Raw genomic sequence first — 24019 nt, 5'->3', positions numbered from 1 at the left:
GAATTGGGCCAGGATCACAATCAATTTCTTGATCAAGCCCCTTCAAAGACAGTCCTACCCTTCTAGATGTTTCCTCTGTTACGCAGGCAAGTTGTGTTACCAGTGCGAACTAGTTTTATTATTGGCCACCGCAAGGATCCCGACTGATGCGACACTGAACCATGCCAGAGTCTGACGGAGAGAAGACTAAGTGAGAACCCTGTCAGGTTTCTGCGTTGGGAAGTCACATATTTATTCAGGTGTGTGTCCTAGTAAGGCCCCTCTGGTGGGCAGGAGGTGCGTGGTGAAAAACTGGAGACCAGTGGGAACACCACTAAATGAGCTATCCACTAAGAGGGTATACATGGTAGCAGCAACTGGAAAACCCTGGAAGATTCAGTAAATGGAAGTGAAGGATTGGATGTGGGGGGTGAGCACTAGAAAAGTCGAAGATGACTGGTTTCTTAGTTTGCCTCAGCAAAAGGTGGTGTTCTTTTGTTTATTTGAGAGAGAGAGAGGGAGAGGGAGAGAATCCCAAGCAGGATCCCCACTCAGTGCAGAGCCCCATGCGGGGCTCAAACTCATGAACCACAAAATCCCGACCTGAGCCGAGATCAAGAGTCTGACACTTACCCGACTGGGCCACCTAGGTGTCCCTAAGAGGTGATGTTCTTAACTAAGGCAACAAGAATACATGCGCATTTAGGGGTGGAGGGGAAGACGACGTGTTGACCTGCACAGTAACCAGAGGACAACAGCCTCGTAATGACTTGTAACTGTGGGTGGGACTGTGGGATTATGGAAGGAGCATAACTAAAATACAGGTCCAGGGGCACCAGCACTCAGGCAATTGGTGAAGATATGAGAGGAGATGAAACCATCCAGGAAGAAAATGTCTTCCAAAGGGTGGTCAGGCCTGAAACCTCAATCCTGATCCTACAGAGATGGGTAGATAGGAGAAATTATAGAAGAGACAAAGAGAAAACAGGGAGACTAACCCATGGGTTCATTAATAAGTTAATATATTTCTTAATGAAGGATAAAAGGGAAATGATGAATTAAGGAGGACAGTGTATTCAAACAGTATGAAGATTACAGAAAAAGTTAAGGAGCACAAAGACAAAGAAGAAGCCGCTCAATCTGGATAACAGCCTCTCTCTGACCTTTGAGACTGACAGAGAAAGGTTAGGAAGATAATTAAAACATCTCTTTCTTAACATGCTTTAAAGATGTAGGGTCTACATTCAACACTCTCATCAGTGTGTGGCATTTGATTCATTTTAACATACTGTTTCTATTTGGAAGGACACTAAGCTCTTCCAAGCTCAAGAGCAACAACGGCTATGACAAAAGACCAACGTTAAAAGGCTGCCCCTTTAAAAAACAAATTCAACTGGTGTAACAAAAAATCACTCTGAATTATAGTTTTAGGATACCATACAGAGATCGTGAGGCTGAGGCATAACTTCTAGGTCTTCTCCGCATCCCGCTCACTCATTAAGCCAACAATCCTGAGGCGTGCCTTTGTGTTCCCCCACTGTGCTAAATGTTCCAATTCCATGTTTCTGAGACCGTTTCCCTTGATCCCTGAGCCTCCTGAAGCGAAGTGCCAGGCCACACTCCCCGAAGCCCTATTTGGGACTGAAGATGGTCCCCCAGCTCCTGAGCAAGTCAGCAGCGGTCTCTGAGCACACTCGTCGGCCCCAGGTCACAGTCCGTCCGTAGGGCAGGCCGTAATCGGTGACTGGTTAGCGCAGGGCAATGCTGACGGGCACCAGAGCCTCCTCTGTTCTCTCTCTGCCTCCTCTGCTTACCACTCTCCACCCAGGCGTTGATCCCCACATCTCCAAATACATTCCTGCCCGGAGATCTCCACGTCAAAGCCCAGTGGCCAGCCCATAACAGCCCTCTCCGCACACATGTTCTCGGCCGCACTCCACAACTGGAATTCACTCCATCTCCGACCTTGGCATCCCACTTGCTGGTCGCCTCTGCTGCCGACCCATCAAAAGGGCATCTCCTCGGCACACATCATCCGAGCTAAAATGGTGGGGAAAGCACCAGTGTGACAGCACTTGCCTGTGACCTATTTCTGATTTGAGAGTACTGATTAAACAAGAAAATTCTTATTTTTGGTAGATTTACAGGCATTCTATGAAAATAAAAAAATTTCAACAAAACCGAGGCGAGAAGAAGGAAAACTATTTGGGAACATAAAGACGTTTTTCCTGCTTTAAAGCAGAACACTGTCATAGCAAAGTATGGAAAAATAAGTGAATACATGTGACAATTCATGTTAAAACTGGGGCATCAATACATTAGAGAACAGAAATCAGCAAAACAAAGTGCAAAAGACATCAAAGTGGCTTTCCTCATTTAATGTTCCTTTCCACTTATAAATGCTATCACAGTTCTAAAGAATTGGGAGAAAATTTTTTATTATGAAGATATAGCTCTAAGAACAGAAAGATAATTACATGCTAGCTTATAGTTCATTGTAAAAAATAATTATAACGTGAAAAGTTAGTAAAAAATTAAAATCTGAAAAGTTATCTAAAGTCTGAAAATGTTAAGCAGAGTCCTCTGTATCTTGGCTGTGATCACTTTTGCATATCTGGGAGAGGAGAGTACTTAATTTCTCTATTCTTAATTAATAAGGTGGTGTGTCCTTCACAGCTTGGCATAGTCTTTAAGAATCATCTGAAGCTTCTGGCTCAGCAAGATGTTCCCTCTGGCCTTCAGTCTGCCACTAAAGAATGCCTGGAAAGGAAAGCGGGACAAAAGAGCGCCAGACTTTATCATGTTGCATTTCATTTCTTTTTTGAAAAGATCACTGTTCAGACTGAATACAATTGAGATAATACCTCTGGACGACAAAGGCAACTTTTACCTAGCAATAATACTTTAATGATTATAGATAGTACCCAAATTCCTAGATACCTAAGGAAACAAACAAACAAAAAGACTCCTTGTGTATTTTGGAAAACCACAGAATAATTTATCTGAACTGACAGATCTGGGAGTTCTGTGTCTCAACCCACACTTGGATGTCGGTCTATGTTCTTAAATGTGAATTTAAGACCCTATGAATATAGGGCTTTGCTGTAGTCCTGACAATACAAGTATTTCTTACTCCTTGAAAGAGAAAGCCATGTAATGACAAAACAACACCGTGTAACTAAGTAGCGAATCGGCCCTGTGCTGTAGCATCAGAAGGGCTGGGTTAAAATCGAGGCTCTGCCACTTCCAAGCAAGGTGAGCTTGGGAAAATTACTTAAACTCTCTGAGCTCCAGCCTCCTCATCTACGGGGGCATGACAACAGTACCTAAATAACGCAGCTGTGTCGCTGAGCTGAACGAAATAGTGTGTCAAGTGCTTAGCTTAGCGTGTGATGTGCGGTAAGGGCCTATCAAACGTGTCATTATTACCAAGTGAAGGCTGGAGAGTTCCAACACTACAGAATCGCCTGTGGGCCTGGCCTGACACAGAGACTTGTCCACGTTCCTTAAGTTCACCCTCGCTGTCAACTTCCCTCGCGGTAAGAAAACACACATCAAAGTTCATACAGCTAATGGGGAAATAGTATATAGACTATGAAGTGAAAAAGAAATCCCTAGGTTTTTAGATAGATGGAAAAAAATGTAATATCCATGTATTCTTACCATTACAAAGCAGCCTAGGAATACAGTCTCACCTGAGAAGCCAAGCCATCAGCTTGCAGTGAGCCTGTTTCCTGCCAGTCGACAGCTGAGAAAACTTGAGAGCTGTAATAACCGGCTCAAGGCCACAGCGCCAGCGAGAAGCGGGGCTAGGCCTTGAACTCACACGGGTTCTTCCTCAACACAGCCTCCGGCTTATCAACATACAGCAACTTGATCTTAGAAGCAAACCCTCATCAACTGGAGGGAAAGCCAAAACTACGCCAACTTCTTATCCCAGAAAAAAATAACGGGGAACTCATTCACAATCAGGATCAACTGCGAGGGGTCCAAAGAGGAGCCTGGGATTTCAAAGCTAAGACTGCTTTCGCGGGGCAGTGACAGAAGCTACGCTCCACGAGCCTGGCAGAGGCGTCAGTACCGAGACCTGCCTGCTGGGGTCCAGCTCTGAGACGGACCTGCCACTGAGGATCAGAACACCTAATTCCTTGAAGTAGATACACCAAAGGCAACGAGGACGGGTGTCTTAGAGTAGAAGAATTCTGTACAGAGATCTTTGTCCCTATCTATTTCCTTAGGATAGATTCCTAGAAGAAGAAATACTGAATCATGACACAACCACGCTTGCCCATCACCAGCGTGCAAACTGTGTGGCACAGTATGGAACAATATGGAACATTTAACATTTTCAAGGGAAATACAGGGACATCAGTGAAACACAACTCTTGCTTGGACCTAATCACTTAATAAAGGGCTGTTAGGTATTTCTCTGAGCCTAGGAGTGCGAGGCAAAAAGTACTGAGACCGCAGGTTGCCACGAAGGAACAAAGTCTGAAGCCCTCCCACAGTGCTTTCCAGAAGACTGTACCCAGTTTATACTCGCTCCAGCTACCTGTGAGTTCTCTTATCCCAACTGTAACAATACTGTTCATTTTAACCTTTGAAAATTTGAGGCAAAATGACATCCGCTAATTTGCATTTTGTGGCTACTGGGAAAAATTAATAGTTCTTATGTATCTAAGTCATTTCTATTTATTGATTACTGGATAACTTTTGCTAACTTTTTTCTATGTGGTGTTTTCCAGAGCGTTGCAGAGGTTACTGACACCGCTCTACCGTGTATCGTCGTTGTCTGTGTTATTTCCCCCAGGTTTATGGGACCACCTCGAGGAGTCCGACAAGCTGGCGTTTTCAGTTTCCCCATGGCCTCAACTGCTATTGGTGAGCTCCTGTTCCTGATTTTTATCCTTGCTTTCATCTGCTCAAGTATCAGTGAGGGCCCACAGTATGCTAGGCGATAATCTAGGCAGGAAATAGGTATCTTCCTCTGTTCCCATGGTGCTAACATTATGGTAGGGGAGTCAAAAAATAAAATGTAAGCAAGTAATTAAAACCTGTTATAAACACTAGGAAGGAGAGAGCAGGATGCTATCTCACATCCTTCCTAACAGAAAGGAACTACTCTGGATGAACTGAAGCCAGCTCTGCCAAAAGCTCAGGGGACAAGATCCAGAAAAGGCAACGGCACAGACACCAAAGCAGTAAAAGGTGATGGGAAGAAATGGAGAGAATGAACAATGTGAATGAGTCAGCATTCTAAGTGGGGAGACAAACGGTGTGGGCTGAAGCGAGAAAAGACGAGCAAGAAAATCGCCACGCAGGACATGGGAGATTGGTAGTCTGGATGTCATCCAAGTGCAAACGGAAATCTTAGGGAGGTTTTCAGGTAGGGAGACCAATAATCTAATTTACATTTTTAAACGGTTCCCCTGGACCCTGTGTGGAGAACAGACTGGTGGAGAGGCAAGTTTGGAAGTAGTAAGACCAGCCAAGAAGCCATAGGAGTAAGCCAGCGGAGATGCTGGAGACTTGGATCGTGGTGGTATCTCTAGCGGGGAAGGTGGAGGATGAATGTTAAGATATATTATGGAGAAAGATCAGGCAGAATTAAGGACAAACAGAATATAGAGGTATAGAAGGAAGCCAAGACAATCCTTACATTACCAAGCATATTAACTTGTATAGATAGATGGTAGTGCCATTTACGGAGACAGAAAAGACTGGGGGAGAAAATGAACTCATGAGTTCTATCTTAAACGACGTCAGTGAGAGATGCCAGTAAGACCTCCCATCAGAGGGTCAGGTGGAGAGATGCCGACAACACTGTGGAACTCAGAGAAGACAAGTCGGACATTTAGATCTGCGAGTTTTCAGCACATCCAAGGCTTTAAATACCATAGGATGGAGGAACGCATTTGGGGAAAGACGTTACTTAGAGAAGAGCCCTGAAATGAGCCCTGAGAAGCACCAAATTTAATGGGTGGGGTGGAAGAAGAAGACAGTAGAGGAGATTAGGAAAAGCCAAAGGTACAGAAAGCAAAACAGAAGAATATGGTGTCAAGAAAGCCAAGGGATGACATCATTTCAAGAAGTTGGTGGTTAACTCAGTTGAATGCTAAGAAGGGCTAAAGCAGACTTGGAATGCAGTAAAAGATAATCAGAAGAGAGATGAATGAACAAAGGGTCACTTGTTGGAGAAGCCATTTTTATGAATCATGAGGGAAGCTACCAAGGTCAACAAGAGTCGGTGGCAGAGAGAGAAAGACTGTATATACGAGGAGATGCGGTCTCCGATGACTGAAGACTAATGACCTTAGCACTGAGGTTGGGGAGAAGGTAACAAAGCCAAATGGCTTCAGAAAAACTCCGATATTAATTAGAATTTCTCAAAGGATTATCATTAAGAACAATAAGTAGCTAGGTTTCTGTTAAGTTTTTGCTTCTGCTTTTATTTTTTACATTTAATCCCATTCCGTCTGGTGGTGACTTAGTTACATGGATGATGAAAGCACTACCATTTCCTATGCCACTGCCCAGTGCCATCCACTAAATGATCCATTCACCCCCAAGGGTCTCGTATTCCTGGCAATTACAAAAATGTTTCCCTGATCCTACATTAAATCTTTATATGAGGGCACCTCAAATGTAACACGTCTAAAAAAGAACTCCTAACGACCCACTCTCTGCCCTGGAGTCAATTTTCCACTCAGCGGCCAGAATGACCTTTCAAACTCATGCCACAATGGCTTCCTATCACACACGAGATCTAGACTCCTTGCCAAGACTGCGAAGGTCCTGTGCAAACCAGCCCTTCCCCACTCTCCCACTCCTCCCCTCCCAGTGCTCTTCACCTGTCTCCTCACAGTTAAAGTGCTTCAGTAAAGTCCGGCTACTCCTGCATCAACATTTCGTGTCCTTGGCCTCATGGTTCATGCATGAGCACTCACTTTGGCCAGTGCTCTGTCAGGCCTTTTTGGACAACCCCATCTCAAACAGTTCCCCTAGCCTATCACCATCTAATCCAGGGGCCAGCAAACTACAGCCTGCAGGCCAAACTCTGAGGCCAGTTTATGGAAATACAGTTTTACAGTTGGAACACAGCCCCATTCATTTATTTCCATATTTTCTGTGGCTACTCTGACTCTACAGGGGCAGAAGTGAGGGGATGCAGCAGAAACCATCGGGCCCACAAAGCCTAGAATGTTCACTAGGTGACCCTTTACCGACAAAGTTTGCCAACCAGTGCTCTGACCCATTACTGTGCCTTATTTTTCTCAATACCTGAAATTAGATTTTTTTTCCCTTCCACTCCAGAACTAAGCTCAAACGGTAGGGGGCACTGTCATGTTGAGCCATACCTAACGCCCGAATCAGAGTTAAGTGCTAAGTAAATTTCTGGAAAGGAACCAACTGCGGTCAGCTGGTGCGAAGCACCAGACTGAGCTCTTCGTATACGTTATCAGGTTTAGTTATGACTATTGTTTGGGATTATCACAATTATTGTATTAACTTTACTGTTGAGAACACTAGAATTTAGAGAGTAAGTGACAGCGTGGATTCAAACTCAGACCTATCTCATGTCAAAGATCATATTTTTAACACTACACTAATTACTGTACAGTTCTTTTTAAATTAGTCTTTCTACCCAGGAAAAGTGCACTTTCTCAGGTATCCAAATTGCTCTGCTCCTTGTAAACTTGCACAACTGTTCTCACATAGGCTTTCCTTGTTCGGCAAGTCACTGGCATTTTACAGTTTGTGTTGTGATTATAAACAACTTTTATTTTCAGTGACATCTTCTACTTGGGTTCACTGCTGTGTGAAAGCTATTTTTTAATAATAACTGAATTTCCAACTGCTTGCTTAAAGCCCTTCATTCTAATAAATAGTAGTTGATTCTCTTGGGATTTCTAGCTACATGATCATGGTTTGAAAGTAACAAGTTTTTCTCCTCCATTCTAATTGTTACATCAGTTTCTTTAATTTTGCGTCTGTGGTTTGGCCAAAAGTCTCAGAACAATATTAACTAACAGTGATCTGAGAGGGCAGCCTTGTCATAAGCATTATTTTCCAGGGAAAGGCCTCTAAATGTTTCATCTTATTAAGTAAGACACCAGCTGTTACATTCTATCCTTCTATTTCCAGTTTTCAATGATGATTAAGACAACTTATTAATCTTCTACATCAGGAATGAATTTCTAATTTCATAAAGTATCTAGTAATGCATGGTTTTTCACCTCTGAATTAATGACAGAATATATTTAAAGGTCTAGATGTGGGTTTTATATTGTTCTAGTCTATGCTGAAGAAGAACGTCACCCCCAAATTCAGTTTTAAAAGGTGTTATTTGGAACTCCTTTAAAAATATATATGATCTGTCAACCCAGATATTGATATCAACTGTGCCTTCTTCAAAGTTGTAAGGAACCTGTCTTATAAATCAGCATTTGGGAGTCAGCTGAAAACTGCAATTCTCAAATAGGAAGCAATGATGATGAATGGACTTGTTAGGAACATTACCTTCTGAGGGTCAAGCTTGCCCAGGACTACCTCCATGAAATCTTCGTCTGAAAGTGTGAAGGTCGTATCCGCAGAGCCTACTGCAGGGCCTTGATAGACTTTTCCAGAACCATTTTTTAGGTCAATAGCTGTCAAAGATAGGAAGAGAGCAACGTGTGTTATTTTTTTTTTCTTCACAACAGGAGAGTAAAATAAAGCAAACAAAATGCAAACATATTTATAGTTTCCAAGATAGTGTGGTGCTTTCTACATTACACGTTCTCTGTCATTTAGAAAAATTAGAAAATCCTTTATTTTTCAAGATATCTTTTTTATAAAGAAGTTCTTCACAAGAGTAAAAATCAATAATAGTTTCACTTCACTAAAGAAGTATATACAACAGAGACATTTTAAATGTGAATTAATGTAGAGTAAGATATAAGGAAGCTAAATTGTTGGTGGTTATATGGTTAAGGGCTTTAGGTTCAAATACAAACTCTATAGTCAACAAAGGAAGAAAGCCGAATTTTAAAACAAGTGCATGCTGGATACACCTGGGTGTCTCAGTTGGTTAAGCATCTGACTTTGCCTCAGGTCATAATCTTGCGGTTTGTGGGTTCAAGCCCCGCATCGGCTGTGCTGACAGCTCAGAGCCTGGAGCCTGCTTTGGATTCTGTGGCTCCTGTTGTCTCTGCCCCTCCCCTGCTCATTCTCTCTCTCTCTTTCTCAAAAATAAATAAACATTAAAAAAAAAATTTTAAACAGGTGAATGTTAGTTGGGTTGGAGGAAGGAAATACACAATCTAGTCACCTTTTAAATACCTATATTCATCAAAGGTTCTGTCATAGCAAGATAGTCAAAACAGATGCGTAAAAATGTTCTAATTTGTTGCGTGTACTTAGTATTTATTTACAAAATATTTCTTGCCCTAATTGTTGCAAATAAACATTAAAATTTAACTTCTTTTCCAGGGCACCTGGCTGGCTCAGTCGGTTAAGCGGCCGACTTCAGCTCAGGTCATGATCTCACAGTTCGCGGGTTCAAGCCCCGCATCGGACTCTGTGCTGACAGCTCAGAGACGAGCCTGCTCCGGATTCTGTGTCTCCCTCTCTCTCTGCCCCTCCCCTGCTCTCTCTCTTTCTCAAAAATAAACATTAAAAAAAATTTTTTTTCAATTTAACTTCTTTTCCCTTAACTGTTTTTGACAGAAGTATTTAAGTATCCCAGAAAAAGGCTGGGTAACTGGGAAAACTATGAAAAATTACCTTCATTGCTCTCTATAACATTTATAGAGTTGAATACCAAAGCCACAATTTACGAAGTTTTAAGTGCCTCCCATGTGACTGAGGCCATCATCCCCTCCTCCATTGCCAGTCTCTGGAAGGCGCTTTCTCTTGCTACAGCAAAGGAGCTACAATCGCATCACCATCCCTAAGAGTGTGCAGAGAGCTCCCAGCTTAGGGCCAAGCTACACATACATGAGGAAAACCCAGAGTGCTTAACTACCTCCTGCTCAGCCCAAGACTTGCTCCAGAGGGAAAATGATATCACTCCAACTCTTCAGAGTACAGAAGTTGGCCAACTAAGGTAAAACAAGAACTCAATGAAAAGTCACCTTGGGGAAGGAGAAGGGGAAGTTTTTGCTTTGTACACTTCGTTCACTCACTCCACTGCTGAGTTGCTACTACAGGTGTCAGACAAACGCAAGGTACTAGAAGTCACGCGTGAAGAGCAAAGGCTCTGTTCTTACTGGCACTTAACTATGACATGTGTGTTCTCCTGTATTGCTTGTAGAGTTAAACAGAAAGAGAGAAAAAGGGAGGGAGTCAGGAAGGGTGGGGAAGGAAAGGGTGGGAGAAAGACTCTAAACTCTAAAAGGCAAACTTCTGGCATTCAACAAACAACCTTCATGATGTTAATTCGTCACAAGTGAGTCTAAAAGCCCACACCAGTCCTGCTCAGGAACGTTAGTGGGCTGCACACATCTTAATGCTCAGGTGAGGGAGGAAGGCTCTGAGCTAACGAAGGTTCTTATCTGTCCGCCTGCCCTCTCACTCCCCCTGGTTCTACGTGCAGCTTCACAGCCATGACTCTTGGAAAGCAATATGACTCTCTTCTGTGGAAAGCTAGAAACTAGGACTGATGAAAGAGAAGAGGGCTCAGAGAAAGGGAAGTTCTTAGCAAGAATACAGGGAGTGAGGGGAAAGGATTGGCATGTCCAATTCCAAGGTGGCTCAGGTCATGGTCTACAATATGGCTCATTCAGGAGACTCATCATCCACCACCATTACCTTGAGTTTACATTCACCCATCGGTAAGGTCATGGTTATTCTTACAGAAATGAAGAAACATACTATACGTATTTTCTTTTACTGGTAGCAGCTATTTTAAAAGCTTTGTGCATGACTTCAGCTCTGTATTTATATGATCATTAAGGCTCCGAAAGAGTCTATGAAAATTTCAGTTGTACTTTACAACATTTAATGGGGGTGAGAGACCATGCCATTTGGAAAACTGGGGATCTCTAAAGGTCTTGGGATATATGTACCTTACAAATCACAAAGGAGAAGGCGGCTGTTTATATTGATGCCTCCTTCCCTGAAGATTATAAATGCTCTGCTGGAACAAGAATGTCTTGTCTGTATCCCCTACACTTCCTCAAATAGAAAGTACTTAGAAACTATTTATTAACGGATGATTAAAAAAGCACATCGATGAAGCATCTCTATTAAAAAAAAAATAGTAACAACAACAAAATGAAAACTTAAGTTAAAAATAAAGATTTTTGGGGGGCGCCTGGGTGGCTCAGTCAGTTAAGCATCCGACTGAGGCTCAGGTCATGATCTCACGATTTGTGAGTTGGAGCCCCACGTCGTGCTCTGTGTTGACAGCTGAGAGCCTGGAGCCTGCTTCGGATTCTGTGTCTCCTTTTCTCTGTGCCCCTCCCCCACTTGTGCTCTCTGTCTCTCAAAAATAAATAAATGTAAAAAAAAATTTTTTTTTAATAAAGATTTGTTTTAAATCACACCATGAAGTACATAATACTTTTGTGCTGTTCCTGCCAAAAACTCAAACTCAAACTAATAATCATGGGAAACATCAAATAAACATAAGCTGAGGAACATTCTACAGAATATCTGGGCTCTATTCTTCAAATATGTCAAGGTCACAAAAAACAAGAACAGATTGAGGAACTCATCCAGATTAACAGACTCAAGAGACCTAATAATGAAATGTAGTATCTGATCCCAATTGGACCCTGGACAGCTCTTTCTTTTTCTTTCTTCATTTCTATTATTGTTGTTATTATTCTTTCTATTGTTACTCTTTTGCTATAGAAAACGTTAGTGGGACGACTGGTGAAATAATAAAGTCTGTAGATTAATTAATACTGTATCAATGTTAACTTCTTGATATTGAGAGTGGTTCTATGAATACATAAGAGACAGTCTTTGTTTTTAGGAGACGCTACTGGACTACCCAGGAAATAAAGGACACTGTGTCTGTAAGTTTCAAACGCTCTCAAATGCTTTAGAAAAATGACCATGACATGTACGATGAAAAAAAACCAGTAAAGGATATGGAATAAAATCATAATTTGGAGAAACTGAGTGAAAGACACAGACCAGTTCTCTGTACTATTCCTGCAACTTTTCTGTAAGTCTGAAATCATTTCAAAAGAAAAAAGTACAAAAAGATGTTATTAAGATGAATAGCACCCACAGCAAGATGGAAAGCCATTAACGATTTAAGTGATTTTGTGAGTGAGTGAGTGAGTGAGTGAGTGAGTGAGTGAGTGAGGGCAAGCAGTCAGGGGCTGTGCTGTAGGAGGGGATGTGGTCACGGGTGCTAAGGGAATCGAGAGTAACCTGAGGTAGACGCCCCTCCAACACACAGGTCCCCACCCCTAACTGGATGCCATGGTGCTTTCCAAAGGTCATCTCTTCAAGTCTTTCCTGTAAACCCATGAGACGCTTTCGGATCCCAGTCCAAAATGTGGAACAAGCATCCTCAAGCCTGAGTTTATAGCCCAGCTGAGAAACCCTCAAAGGTGAACTGGTTGGTCTGCTAGAAGATGAACACCGACTGTGAAGCTAAGAGGTCCTAATGATCAAACGGTGCCACTGAGGATGAGTGTATTCTGATCTTAACAGAACGCCAGTTGCCAAATCCGTATATATCCTTCCACATTCTGGCAAATTTCTAAGGTCCAAAACAAATGACCTCTAATATTTAAAGAACATCTTTGTCCAGACATTGTTACATAGTGCATAATGGATGCCTGGATCTAGTCCAATTACGTAGACTTAGCTCTATACAATTAATTTCAGTATATATATTTTTTAAACCCAAATAATTTCATTACATAACCAGCAGTATGCAAGCAATAATGCATAGTATTTCTACAATCTTGCTATATCAATGCCAATTCCAATCATGTTCGTATAATGGCAAAGAATACAAATATGTGAAAAGAAACTAAATTTCCCTTAGGGGAAAAACAACCAATTCGTTCAACACCAACCAGCTTAAACCTATCATCAGAACATATTTGTTACTCAGCAACACTGTATCATCACTACACGGAAAGAAATGGGTCTTTATCAAAAGTTTCAGTAGCGTGGCTATTCTACATCTACTAGATACAATCAAACCACAGATAGATTCTTATTTGGAAACAGAGGGTAATAATCATGTCTAGACTTACAACAAATTGCATCTTTAAGATTCCCAGGCCACAGAGTAAGATGCTCACTTTATTTAGACACAAATGGAGACGCTGGGGCCATCAGCTACGCAGCAGACAGTCTTGTCGGAACAAGGATCTCCCTCCATTTTCTTCCTGCGTGCCATGAAGCACAGCAGCAAAGCTACTGCCCGGAGTCCCACCCGCCATTTCCCTGAGCGTGGTTTCCAAGGCCCTGTCTCAGCTGTGACTTTATTTATCCCATGTTCCCGGCCCACGGTTCCTACCCACCAGCCCGGATCTCAGTCTGCTACAGGTAAGCACCATGGCTTATCCTCTTCTCCCAAACCCCTCCCCTGGCCCACGTTTCACACATCTGGCAACACAGAGTCAACAACCCCAGCCACACAGGCTCCAAACTCTGGCATCCGTTTGGACTCCTTCTCTTTCCTCTTGTTTTTCAGACATTATCAGTAGCCAAGCCAGTCAATTCTTCTTAGCAATAATCCACATATGCCCTCCTCCCTCCATTCCTTCCATGACCTTCAATTAGGTCTTCCTTCCCTTTCATCTGCAATGCAACAATCCTTGTCTCTCCAAACTCTGTATTCAAATTTTCCTGTGTCCCGCCTCTAAGAGTGAACAGCCAGTCTTCTCAAATTTGTGATCTGCAACCTAGCAGGGCACCTGGCACATTGTGAACACTCAATTATTACTTGAACGAGCCAATCCCCCTGTTCTGTGAGAGTTGATGACACCTTCTCCATGTCTCTTATCAATTCTGTTCAGAATTATTGATGGACATGAATAGGCCCCGATTCCTTATTTGTACTCCTCCAAGCAAAACGTGTTTCAGAATGCAGAATCTTCCAGATTTCAGGAAGGAAATACAGTGCATAAAACATGTATCATCTATTATGGAAAAGCTGCAACACTGTAACACTCTATACACAGATACACGATTTCTGTACTCAACTCATTCACACCGGGTGAGATGCGGACAATTATTTGCATCATATGAGTTCCAGTCAGGTTCTGGCATCAATAAGTTGGAAGGAAAAAGACCTTTCCAGTTTTAGACTTTGTGGTCTCTGGAATGACAGACAGAAGAAGCTGTGTTTTAATTTTCAGGTAAAGCCTCTGATTCTTTATCATCCTCTATGCCTTCCTGTCATCTTTCATTTCCTCTGAATTTTTCCTGTTGCTTAAAACAACAGAATGGGATCCAAAGGGTTTAGCAGAACAACTTTTGGCTGGCTTTAGAAATTAACAGCCATGGGGGCGCCTGGGTGGCTCAGTCGGTTGAGCTTCCAACTACAGCTCAGGTCATGATCTCACATAGTCCATGAGTTCGAGCCCCGCATGGGGCTCTGTGCTGACAGCTCAGAGCCTGGAGTCTGCTTCAGATTCTATGTCTGTCTGTCTGTCTGTCTGTCTCTCTCTCTCTGCCCCTCCCCCCCACTCACACTCTCTCTCTCTCTCAAAATAAATAAAGATACAAAAAAAAAGATTTTTTTAAAAAGAAATTAACAGTCATAGATGTTATAAGCTATATTGCTTACTTATAAAACGTTTCAGTGGGATCACCCTGTTCCTGATTATTTCACTCATACTAACTAGAAAATATCCACACAACACGTTATCATTTTAAAAGACAGAAGGTACCAATTTCAGAACTTAAAAAAAAAAAAAAAGCAGGTGTGTGATTCATCTAAGACTATATACTCTACATGGCTTTTAGCACTTAGTCAACATACATGGAAAGAGGCTACTGTGTTACAGGTTGTACTAGAAGCAAGAAATCAAAAATTAATCTGTAGCCCTTTCTCAGGCTTACCCCCAAGGTCAGATGGGAGGAGACACCTAATTATGAACGATCATAACCCAGTAAGATAACTGTGACAAATAAAAGACTGTTCAAAGGAAATTTAGAGATTTCTTTCTCCCGCTAATGTCCATCTACACCCCTGCAACAGAATCCAAGAATCCCTATAAAAGTAAAAAGCCAAAGGAGAACCTTTATTCAAAAGGGTAAAATACCCGAAAGAACAGAACATAAGAACATGGCAAGGCTTTCAACTACATTTTAGAGCCACAAAAAGACACAAATAACAAGATCATTATGTCCTTGATATCATTATATGGTTACATGTTATAAATACTATTTTATACACTATTGTATGGTAATGATATGATATATAACATTATTCATTATTAACAGTGAAATAAGAAAAACAGGCTTCTCAATTTCTATCTACATAAAGCACTATGTACGGATTGTAACATTTTTAGTAATATAAAACAATGCTCTATAATCAAACCATTGTCTCCAGAAGCAGAAATAAGAAGGTCCTAGTGAGCCTCCTCCCCAAAGTTCCTCATCAAGGCCCTGCTTCTGGCTCTTTATGCAGATCCGGCGTCCTCATCCCATATCTCTCTGTTCCGTGCTCTCGGCCCACAAGAAAGGAACGGACGGGCTCTCCAGCCTCTCTGAGGCCATCTCTGCCCAGCGAGGCAGAGGCCACACCGGCCCTCCTGCTCCTGGGTGACGACGCACAACAGGCTTCACGGGGCCTCACCTCAAAGACGCAGATATGGCTCCTCTGCAGCCGAAACCAACCCTGACCCAAGGGCCAACACGAGAACGCAGCTAATTCTCCCGAGATTCAGACAAATTTGGTTTTAAAAGACTCTTACTCTCCCCACCTCCAACCACACATGACTGGGTGATGTCGGGAGTGGCATCGGGATAGCAGGAATGGTAGGGGGGGGGGAGGGCGGGGAGAAGACGGGCACAGTCCAAGATCTGCAGTTGGAATGCACCTTCTGGGCCAATAAGCCCAAACCCCCAGGTTCTGAGACTCGCACAAGGTCAGTCACTTGTGACGGTCACTCCGGTGACACCTGTGCTCAGCCAAGGTGCAGTGAGGAGCTACGGTCTTCTCTCCTGTCCACCAAGACGCGAACGAGGCTGGGACAGCTAAGAGCAATTTAAAATACTAAGATGTTTAAGAAAAAATCTTTAAAACCGCTTGTGCAAAAAAAAAAAAAATAAGGACTCCCTAAATCAAGGCATTCAACCATCCATTTCGTGGCATTAAGCGCCAAGATGAAGACGACAGATGCCAACACGGAATCATTTTCTAAGATACCGTAAGCCCAGAGGCCTAGACAGCTTCTACTGCCGCCAGCCACGGTGACACAGTCTGTGACACAGAGACTGGGAAAGCAACAACCAGAAGTGGAAACAGTTACAACACAGCTGAGAATCAGGTCCAATAATAGGTGGCCGACCAAAGGGAACAGTGAACCCTTTCAGGGAAAGCTTTACTAAGGACTGCTCAAGATGAGAAAGCAAGCAAAAAGCTACCGGGCATCGATAGTAAGTAGTTATTAACAGGATTCCAATATTCCCATTTTTCCAGTGGAACTGTCAGGAAAAACCCTTCTCCTGAGTTAATTAAAGGTCATTTGTAAAGGGAAGCACATTTGCTAACACTGTCTACGAGGAAAGTACCAACAAGACAAGGGGCAAATCTGAGTTACTAACACTAGTTTGCCAAGAGTGAAGCTCTTATCTACGTTACACATCCCTGCAGGGTTCGAGGGTGCCAACTTTGGGACCCATGGTTCCAGCACCTTCTCTCACTATTTACAGATCTCATTCCTCTCCTCTACCAGTATCTTCAAAGATCCTGTGCTGTAATTCAACTTCTAGCAGACGTTCCTCCCTAAGGAAAAAGCTGAATTCCATCATGGAAAGATAGACAACGGGAAGGGTGTGATAACACCTGCACACACAGTGTTGATCTACGAAGTTACTTAGACAAAAATTAGACACTTTGAAATTTGGGTGACTAAATACCTATCACGTTTGCCTTCCTTTATCCCCCCAGCGCCCTTCTGAATTAACTTCCTAGAAGCCCAGTGAGTCCCAGAAGAACAAACATCAAAATGTTAACTTAGGGTGGTGGCACTATATACATCCTTATATTCTTCTTTATGCCTTTATAGATCAAACTATATGTCATAAGCATACACTGCTTAAAAGGAACAACAGTTGCTATATTACAAAGAAGGTTGTTAATATTGATCCAAAATCAGTTTAACAAAACTTCTAAATGTTCTTCTAGGAATACATAACAGGAGACTATTTCAAAAAGTTTCAGTTGCTTTAGAGATATATTTTAATTTTCTGCTCTAAGTGAGCATTTATAGTGATGTTTAGTTGTAGGGAAGAATAAAACAAACTGATTTTCAAGGCACTCACAAAGTCAGTCTTAAACAGCAATCTAAGAATTAAGGTGAAACCCAAATTAGTAATGTTTTGGGATGAGGAAAACAGTTTTAAACGTGTCAAAATATAAAGACTTAAAAATATTTCATTTGACCTATAAATTTGCTTTCTGTTGAAGGGGAATTTAAAGACAAAAGAAGCACATAGCTAACAAGACTGTTTAAAAGTACTAATTTCAGTTATATACAATGAAATCTTTAAAAACAGATATTTTCATTTTCACGGATTCTTTACACCTCTGAAAAACACACATGGGTTCAGTGCCCTAAAACGTGTTATGTCCCATGAAAAGGTAGGGTTCACCTACCTTCAAAGACACAGGCTCTAATTATAACAAGGACACTTTACCTCTATGTACTAAGAGTTACCTTAGAACAGGATAAGGTCAGGGATAGGACTTACTCCACTTGGCTGCAGTGTCTCCACCTTTAGTGATGTGCCACTCAAACACAGCATCCACTTTCTTCACCACCTCACGCCCGATATCCCCAAGGCGGCGACCTATTTCCTCAAACACCAGGGTACTCTGAAGCTCCTCACGCTGGCAAAAGGATAAAATTTAATTTTAAAAGTTTGTAAAATGACACAAGGGGAGAAATGATTACAAAACGTATGTGCAATAAAGTGATTTTTTTTTAATCTGCATAAAAATAAGGCAAATTAGTTTTTTGCACACCAGCCTTCTTTTACTCTTTCCTTACATTCATTCATGTCACCCAGGACCTCAGTCCTCTTAATGAGGATTTTACTTTTATCAGAATTCAGAAGTAATATTTGAAAAGCACACTCGACAACCTACGTCCTAACTAACTTCAGTAGGAAGACATTGGACAAATCAGTCTAACCTCTGCAGTCTCATCCCTTGCTTTGTAAAATGAGATTAAGTTATATGAAGCCTGATTTTCCTTGGAGCTTTAACACTTCTAAAGTTTTTGATCTTAGATTCTTCTTAAGGGATTTTAATCTTCAGTCATTTATGGGATGACACAGCTCATATGAGACAATTAAAGATCCTGTGTCTGAGAACCTCAGATTACAAAGTTAATACAAAGTTAAGACCGAGAATAGAAACATTTGCATTAAAAGCCTCAGCACGTTAATCGAGTAACACAAATATTTTAATAAATAATACATGCTATTGTTTTCATACTTGCATACAAAGCTTTACACAGATCTTTAAATCAAGAAAAGGCACAGGATATTTAACTTTTTCATCTGCTTTTCCCCAAAATATTGTTAGCTTAAAATTTCCAACGAAAAAAGTGATTCAGGGGCGCCTGGGTGGCTCAGTCGGTTAAGCGGCCGACTTCAGCTCAGGTCATGATCTCACAGTCCGTGAGTTCGAGCCCCGTGTCAGGTTCTGTGCTGACAGCTCAGAGCTTGGAGCCTGCTTCAGATTCTGTGTCTCCCTCTCTCTCTGACCCTCCCTTGTTCATGCTCTGTCTCTCTGTCTCAAAAATAAATAAACATTAAAAAAAAAAAGTTTTTTTAAAAAAGAAACAACTGATTCAGTTACTCTAAAACTAAAATATTAAGTGTTTTCTCTTGAAAGCAACCCCAGCGTCTCCCTTTAAAAAGTTTTAAAAATTTCTAAGTTGTCAAAGTATTCCTTTTACTTTCACAGTTTTGAATTATTATCCTTCAAGAATAAGAATCTTTCAGAGCTCTTAATTTTCTAAAGCAGCGTGAACACTAGAAGTAATGTTAACTGAAATGCATAACTCAGGAAATGACTGGGATACCAGTTTCTACGACCTACCGCAGAGGATGTCTTAGCTGAAATACCAGATGCTGGCACAAGATCCACATACGCATTTGAAATGACGATGTCTCCGGTTTCATGAATCTTAACAAAGAGAAGAGGGAAAAACACCAGTTCACTCTGATGATTCCAATGAAAACACAGTATTGCCAGAAAACAGTATAAAGTCATTTAAAATTACAGTTTTTCCTCATAAGAAGAAGAAAATAATAATCCAAATTAAATAAAGTTTATAAATTAAATATCAAGATGAATAAACATGAAGTCTTACTGTTTTACTACAACTGTTATCAACCCTAACTGGAGTCAACTGATGCCCTTTTAAAAAATACCTATGACCAAGGTCCCATCTCCAAACTTCTAATTTAAATAGTCTGGAGTGGACCCCTGGCATTCGTATTTGGAGATTTAAAAAAAAAAAAAATTTTATGTTTATTTATTTTTGAGAGACAGAGCACGAGCGGGGGAGGGGCAGAGAGTGAGGGAGACACAGAATCTGAAGCAGGCTCCAGGCTCAGAGCTGTGAGCACAGAGACTGAGGGTGGGGGGGGGGGGGGGGGCCTCAAACTCACAAACCATGAGATTGTGACCTGAGCCTAAGTCAGACGCTCAGCCTACTGAACCAACCAGGCGCCCCGACTGCATTGGTCTTTTTAAAGTAATCCAAATTCTTTCAAATAGGAAGTACACATAGCATAAACAAAATGCTTAAATATACTTTCATCAAAATATTCATTTGAGGAATTCAAATTCTAATTCCTAATACTTCATCTAAAATTATTCCAATAGCTACTCTTTCATAAAATTGTGATATTGCTACAAATATACAGGATAATGTCTAAAAATTAAGGTGGCATTAATGTTGACTTTTAACACTTTAAGAAGATCATTGTTGGGGCACCTGGGTGGCTTAGTCGACTCAGGTCATGATCTCACGGTTTGTGAGTTTGAGCCCCCTGCTTGTGCACTGTCTCTCTCCCAAAATAATAAATAAATAAATAAATAAATAAATAAATAAATAAATAAATAAAACAAACATTAAAAAAAGAAAAGAGCACACTCCTTTGACTACTTGCCATCGTACTTGAGAAAAAAGATTTTCAAACAATTTGTTCATTTTGTTCTAATTATATACAGTGCAAAACATGGAAAGAGACAATTTATGAACAAAATATACTTTAGTAAATTACTTTCTTGTGACCAAGCTAAGCATGTCATTTTGGAATATTAGTTTAAAATGTTTCTTAAAATACAACATGAAGGAAGGAAGGAAGGAAGGAAGGAAGGAAGGAAGGAAGGAAGGAAGGAAGGGAGGGGAAGAGGGGAGGTGGGAGGTGGGAGGGAAGTAGGAAGGAAGGGGGGAGGGAGAGGACGGAAGGGAAGGAAGGAAGGAAGGGAGGGATGGAGGGAGGGGAGGAGGAAGGAAGGAAGGGAGGGAGAAAGGATCCTATATATAACTAATAGGAAAGAGTATCTCTAATCACTGGGGGGAAAGAGCAAATATAGTGAAAAGATAAGAAGATATACTTAGGTTTTATCAAAATGGCAAGAAGATATTATATTCAGACATTAAATTATTTCTCAGCCCTTTCAGTTGTATCCATGGAAATTATTTCTGTGCTGTTCATTACTAGAACTGGAGAAAACAGAAACCTGTAATATAGTCATGGACCTTAACACTTTCAGATTTCATCATCTTACTCAAAAAATAAAACTTAATCAAAATAATGAGAAAACAGGAAGGCTCCAGAATATGTGGCACAAACATTAACCATAGGAGGACTTGAGAGAAAGGCACTATGTGAGTTTGTGTGGGCAGAAAAAGAGGAGTGAGCAGTAAGGAGCCACTGCCTCCAAGGGCAAGGTAAGAGCTTGAAAGGAAACTGAAAAGACAAAAGGCCACAGGAAATGAAGCGTGTACACAAATAAAGTAGGCAAGTGATAGTGCAAGCTACAGGAATTAATGAGGAGTAGGGCAACCACATAAAGAAGAGTTCCACAAAGTTATTCATTTATGAAAGAAATTGTGATATAGTAAGAAGAGCGAGGGCCCTGGGATGTAGGCTTTGAGCCAGAAGACCAGGGTTTGTACCCCGGCTCCACCACCTTCCGTGGGACCAGGAGCTGGTATTTAAGAGACCCAAACCCAGGGCGCCTGGGTGGCTCAGTCAGGTGAGTGTCCAACTTCAGCTCAGGTCATGATCTCATGGTTCATCGGTTTGAGCCCCACGTCACGCTCTGTGCTAACAGAATGGAGCCTGCTTCGGATCCTCTGTCTCCCTCTCTCTCTGCCCCTCTCCTGCTCGTGCTGTCTCTCAAAAATGAATAAATGTTAAAAAAATAATAATAATAAAAAAAAGAGAGACCTGAACCCACATTTTCTTTCATCAAATACAGAGTTCTTAGGTATATTAGAGATAATGGTACAGCCTGCTCAGAGATATTTAATAGCTACTATTATTATTCATGATGGTGCCTACACTGCCCAACACAAACCATCTGTGTGGTACAAAATGATCAGGCCAAAAAGTACCAGCTTGGTCAACCATATTAACAAAAATTAGCTTTAAAAATCTCACATATAAAGGAATGATCGCATGTCCTTTTAGTATTTTACCGGAACACTGCTAACAGCCTCACCCAAACATTACTTAACCCTTTAGGGATACATACTTATTTTGTGGCTTGTTTACTATTCATTAGGCCCAAATTCTGTGACATAAGGTGTTAATTTGTGGATTTTTAAAATTTAAATCCAAGTTAGTTAACATATAGTGTAATAATGCTTTCAGGAGTAGAACTTAGTGATTCCTTTCTTACATAGAACACCCAGTGCTCATCACAAGTGTCTGCCTTAATGCCCAGCACTCATTTGGCCCATCCCCCCACCCCTCCCCACCTCAGTTTGTTCTCTGTATTTAAGAGTCTCTTATGGTTTGTCTCCCTCTCTGTTTTTATCTTATTTTTCCTTCCCTTCCCCTTTGTTCATCTGTTGTGTTTTTTAAATTTTACATATGAGTGAAATCATATGGTATTTGTCTTTCTCTGACTGGCTTATTTCGCTTAGCATAATACCCTCTAGTTCCATCCACAATTTGTGGATTTCTGTATGATTGAGATATCCAGTAGAAAACATACCCATAAGGGTATGGTTTTACTGTCCTGTACAACATTAACTAGTTTTGTCTCTAATTCAGCAAAATTATTTAGAGTGGGTCCTGTTGGGCCATATATTGTTACTCCAATTCTCTTTTGGACCACTTTTATCATCTTGCCGGCTCCCACATTAAGCAATTAGATTTGTCATATTTTCATTTAAAAAAAGAATCTTTTTTAATGTTGATTTTTGCAAGAGAAACAGAACATGGGTGGAAGAGGGGCAGAGAGAGAGGGAGACACAGAATCCACAACAGGCTCCAAGCTCCAAGCTATCAGCACAGAACTTGACACAGGGCTTAAACTCATAAAGCATGAAATCATGACCTGAGCCAAAGTTGGATGCTTAACCAACTGAGCCACCCAGGTGGCCCTCATTGATGCAATTTAAAAAAAAAAAACTTTTTTATTATGTTTATTTATTTTGAGAGAGAGAGAGAGACAGAGTGCGAGCAGGGAAGGGGCAGAGAGAGAGAGGGAGACACAGAATCCAAAGCAGGCTCCAGGCTTCAAGCTGTCAGCACAGAGTCTAGCACGGGGCTCAAACCCACAAACCGTGAGATCATGACCTGAGCTGAAGTCGGACACTTAACAGACTGAGCCACCCAGGCACCCATCATATTTTCATTTTATATCTGCGGAAGAGTGATGCCTTTAATATTCTGAAGATTACATTTTGACAACTTGATTGGCTGAGTCAAAAAGGCTGGGTTTTCAGAACAGCTGTGCCTCTTGTACAAAGGCAGGCACCAATTCAGTAAAAAATAAATAAAACAAGGGACATAGACACCTTTTCAATTAAAAGTTACCACTGATTAGGGACACCTGGGTGACTCAGTTGGTTAAGCATCCGACTCTTGATTTCAGCTCAGGTCATGATCTCACAGTCACCACATCAAGCCCTGTGTCAGGCTCCATACTGAGCGTGGAACCTGCGTGGGATTCTCTCTCTCCACCGCCCCCCCCCCCCACCTTTCTGCCCCTCTCCTGCTAACGTGCACGCACAGGGGACCATTCTCTCTCTCTCTCTCTCAAAATAAATTTTTTTTTGAAGTTACCATTAATTAAAAAGAAACTCTCTAGATTTTCTATCATACCCATAGCACTAACCAAAATAACACTGTAAGACAGAATACAATTACAGGGTGTGGTGAACCAGATAACAAAGCCCCTCTGACTACATTACTCATACCTTGGTTTGGAAATGAATTCTATTTCCTTCTTTCCACATCTCAGTTTTTATAGTCTGTCCTGGATATACTGGTTTTGAAAAACGAACCTTTAAAAGAAAGGAGTTTGGGGGTTAACAATGTTTTAAAATGAAACCTTTCTACTCGTGGGGAAAGAAATTCCAAGGAAGGTTGGAGAACAAAAAAGGAAGAAAACAGGTTTAAATAAATTTAAATTCTTAAAAGGACAAAAACAGTAGTAAGAAAAAATTACAGCAACGATATAGTTCTTATAAGCTCATTCTTTATCTTTCAAAGCACAGAATCCATGAATAGTGTTTAATCTTGAGAAACAGAAACATCATTGTATTAAGGACAGTTATACAGGTAGTACTAAGTATATCCAGGGACTAAGATTTGGGGTGGCATCTAGAACAAAATAATCCCACTTCTGATTTCATAATTTTCT

The 24019-nt window shown here is 41.3% G+C and overlaps 1 protein-coding gene across 1 annotated transcript in view; it reads right to left on the bottom strand.

Moving 5' to 3' along the window:
• Positions 1–2338: 2338 nt before the first annotated feature.
• The window catches only part of HSD17B4 (hydroxysteroid 17-beta dehydrogenase 4), an 83893-nt gene continuing 62212 nt past the window's right edge, over positions 2339–24019 (bottom strand). The window contains exons 20-24 of the mRNA XM_030317072.2: positions 23574–23660; positions 19223–19309; positions 17866–18004; positions 8500–8627; positions 2339–2739 (exon numbers count right to left, since the gene is read on the bottom strand). Of these exons, the coding sequence (XP_030172932.1) occupies positions 2650–2739; positions 8500–8627; positions 17866–18004; positions 19223–19309; positions 23574–23660 (531 nt within the window). The 3' untranslated portion in view covers positions 2339–2649. The remainder of the gene's footprint in view (positions 2740–8499; positions 8628–17865; positions 18005–19222; positions 19310–23573; positions 23661–24019) is intronic.

Source organism: Lynx canadensis, chromosome A1 (genome assembly GCF_007474595.2).
Source record: "Lynx canadensis isolate LIC74 chromosome A1, mLynCan4.pri.v2, whole genome shotgun sequence".
Taxonomy (NCBI): domain Eukaryota; kingdom Metazoa; phylum Chordata; class Mammalia; order Carnivora; family Felidae; genus Lynx; species Lynx canadensis.
This window is presented reverse-complemented; position numbering and strand designations above follow the sequence as displayed.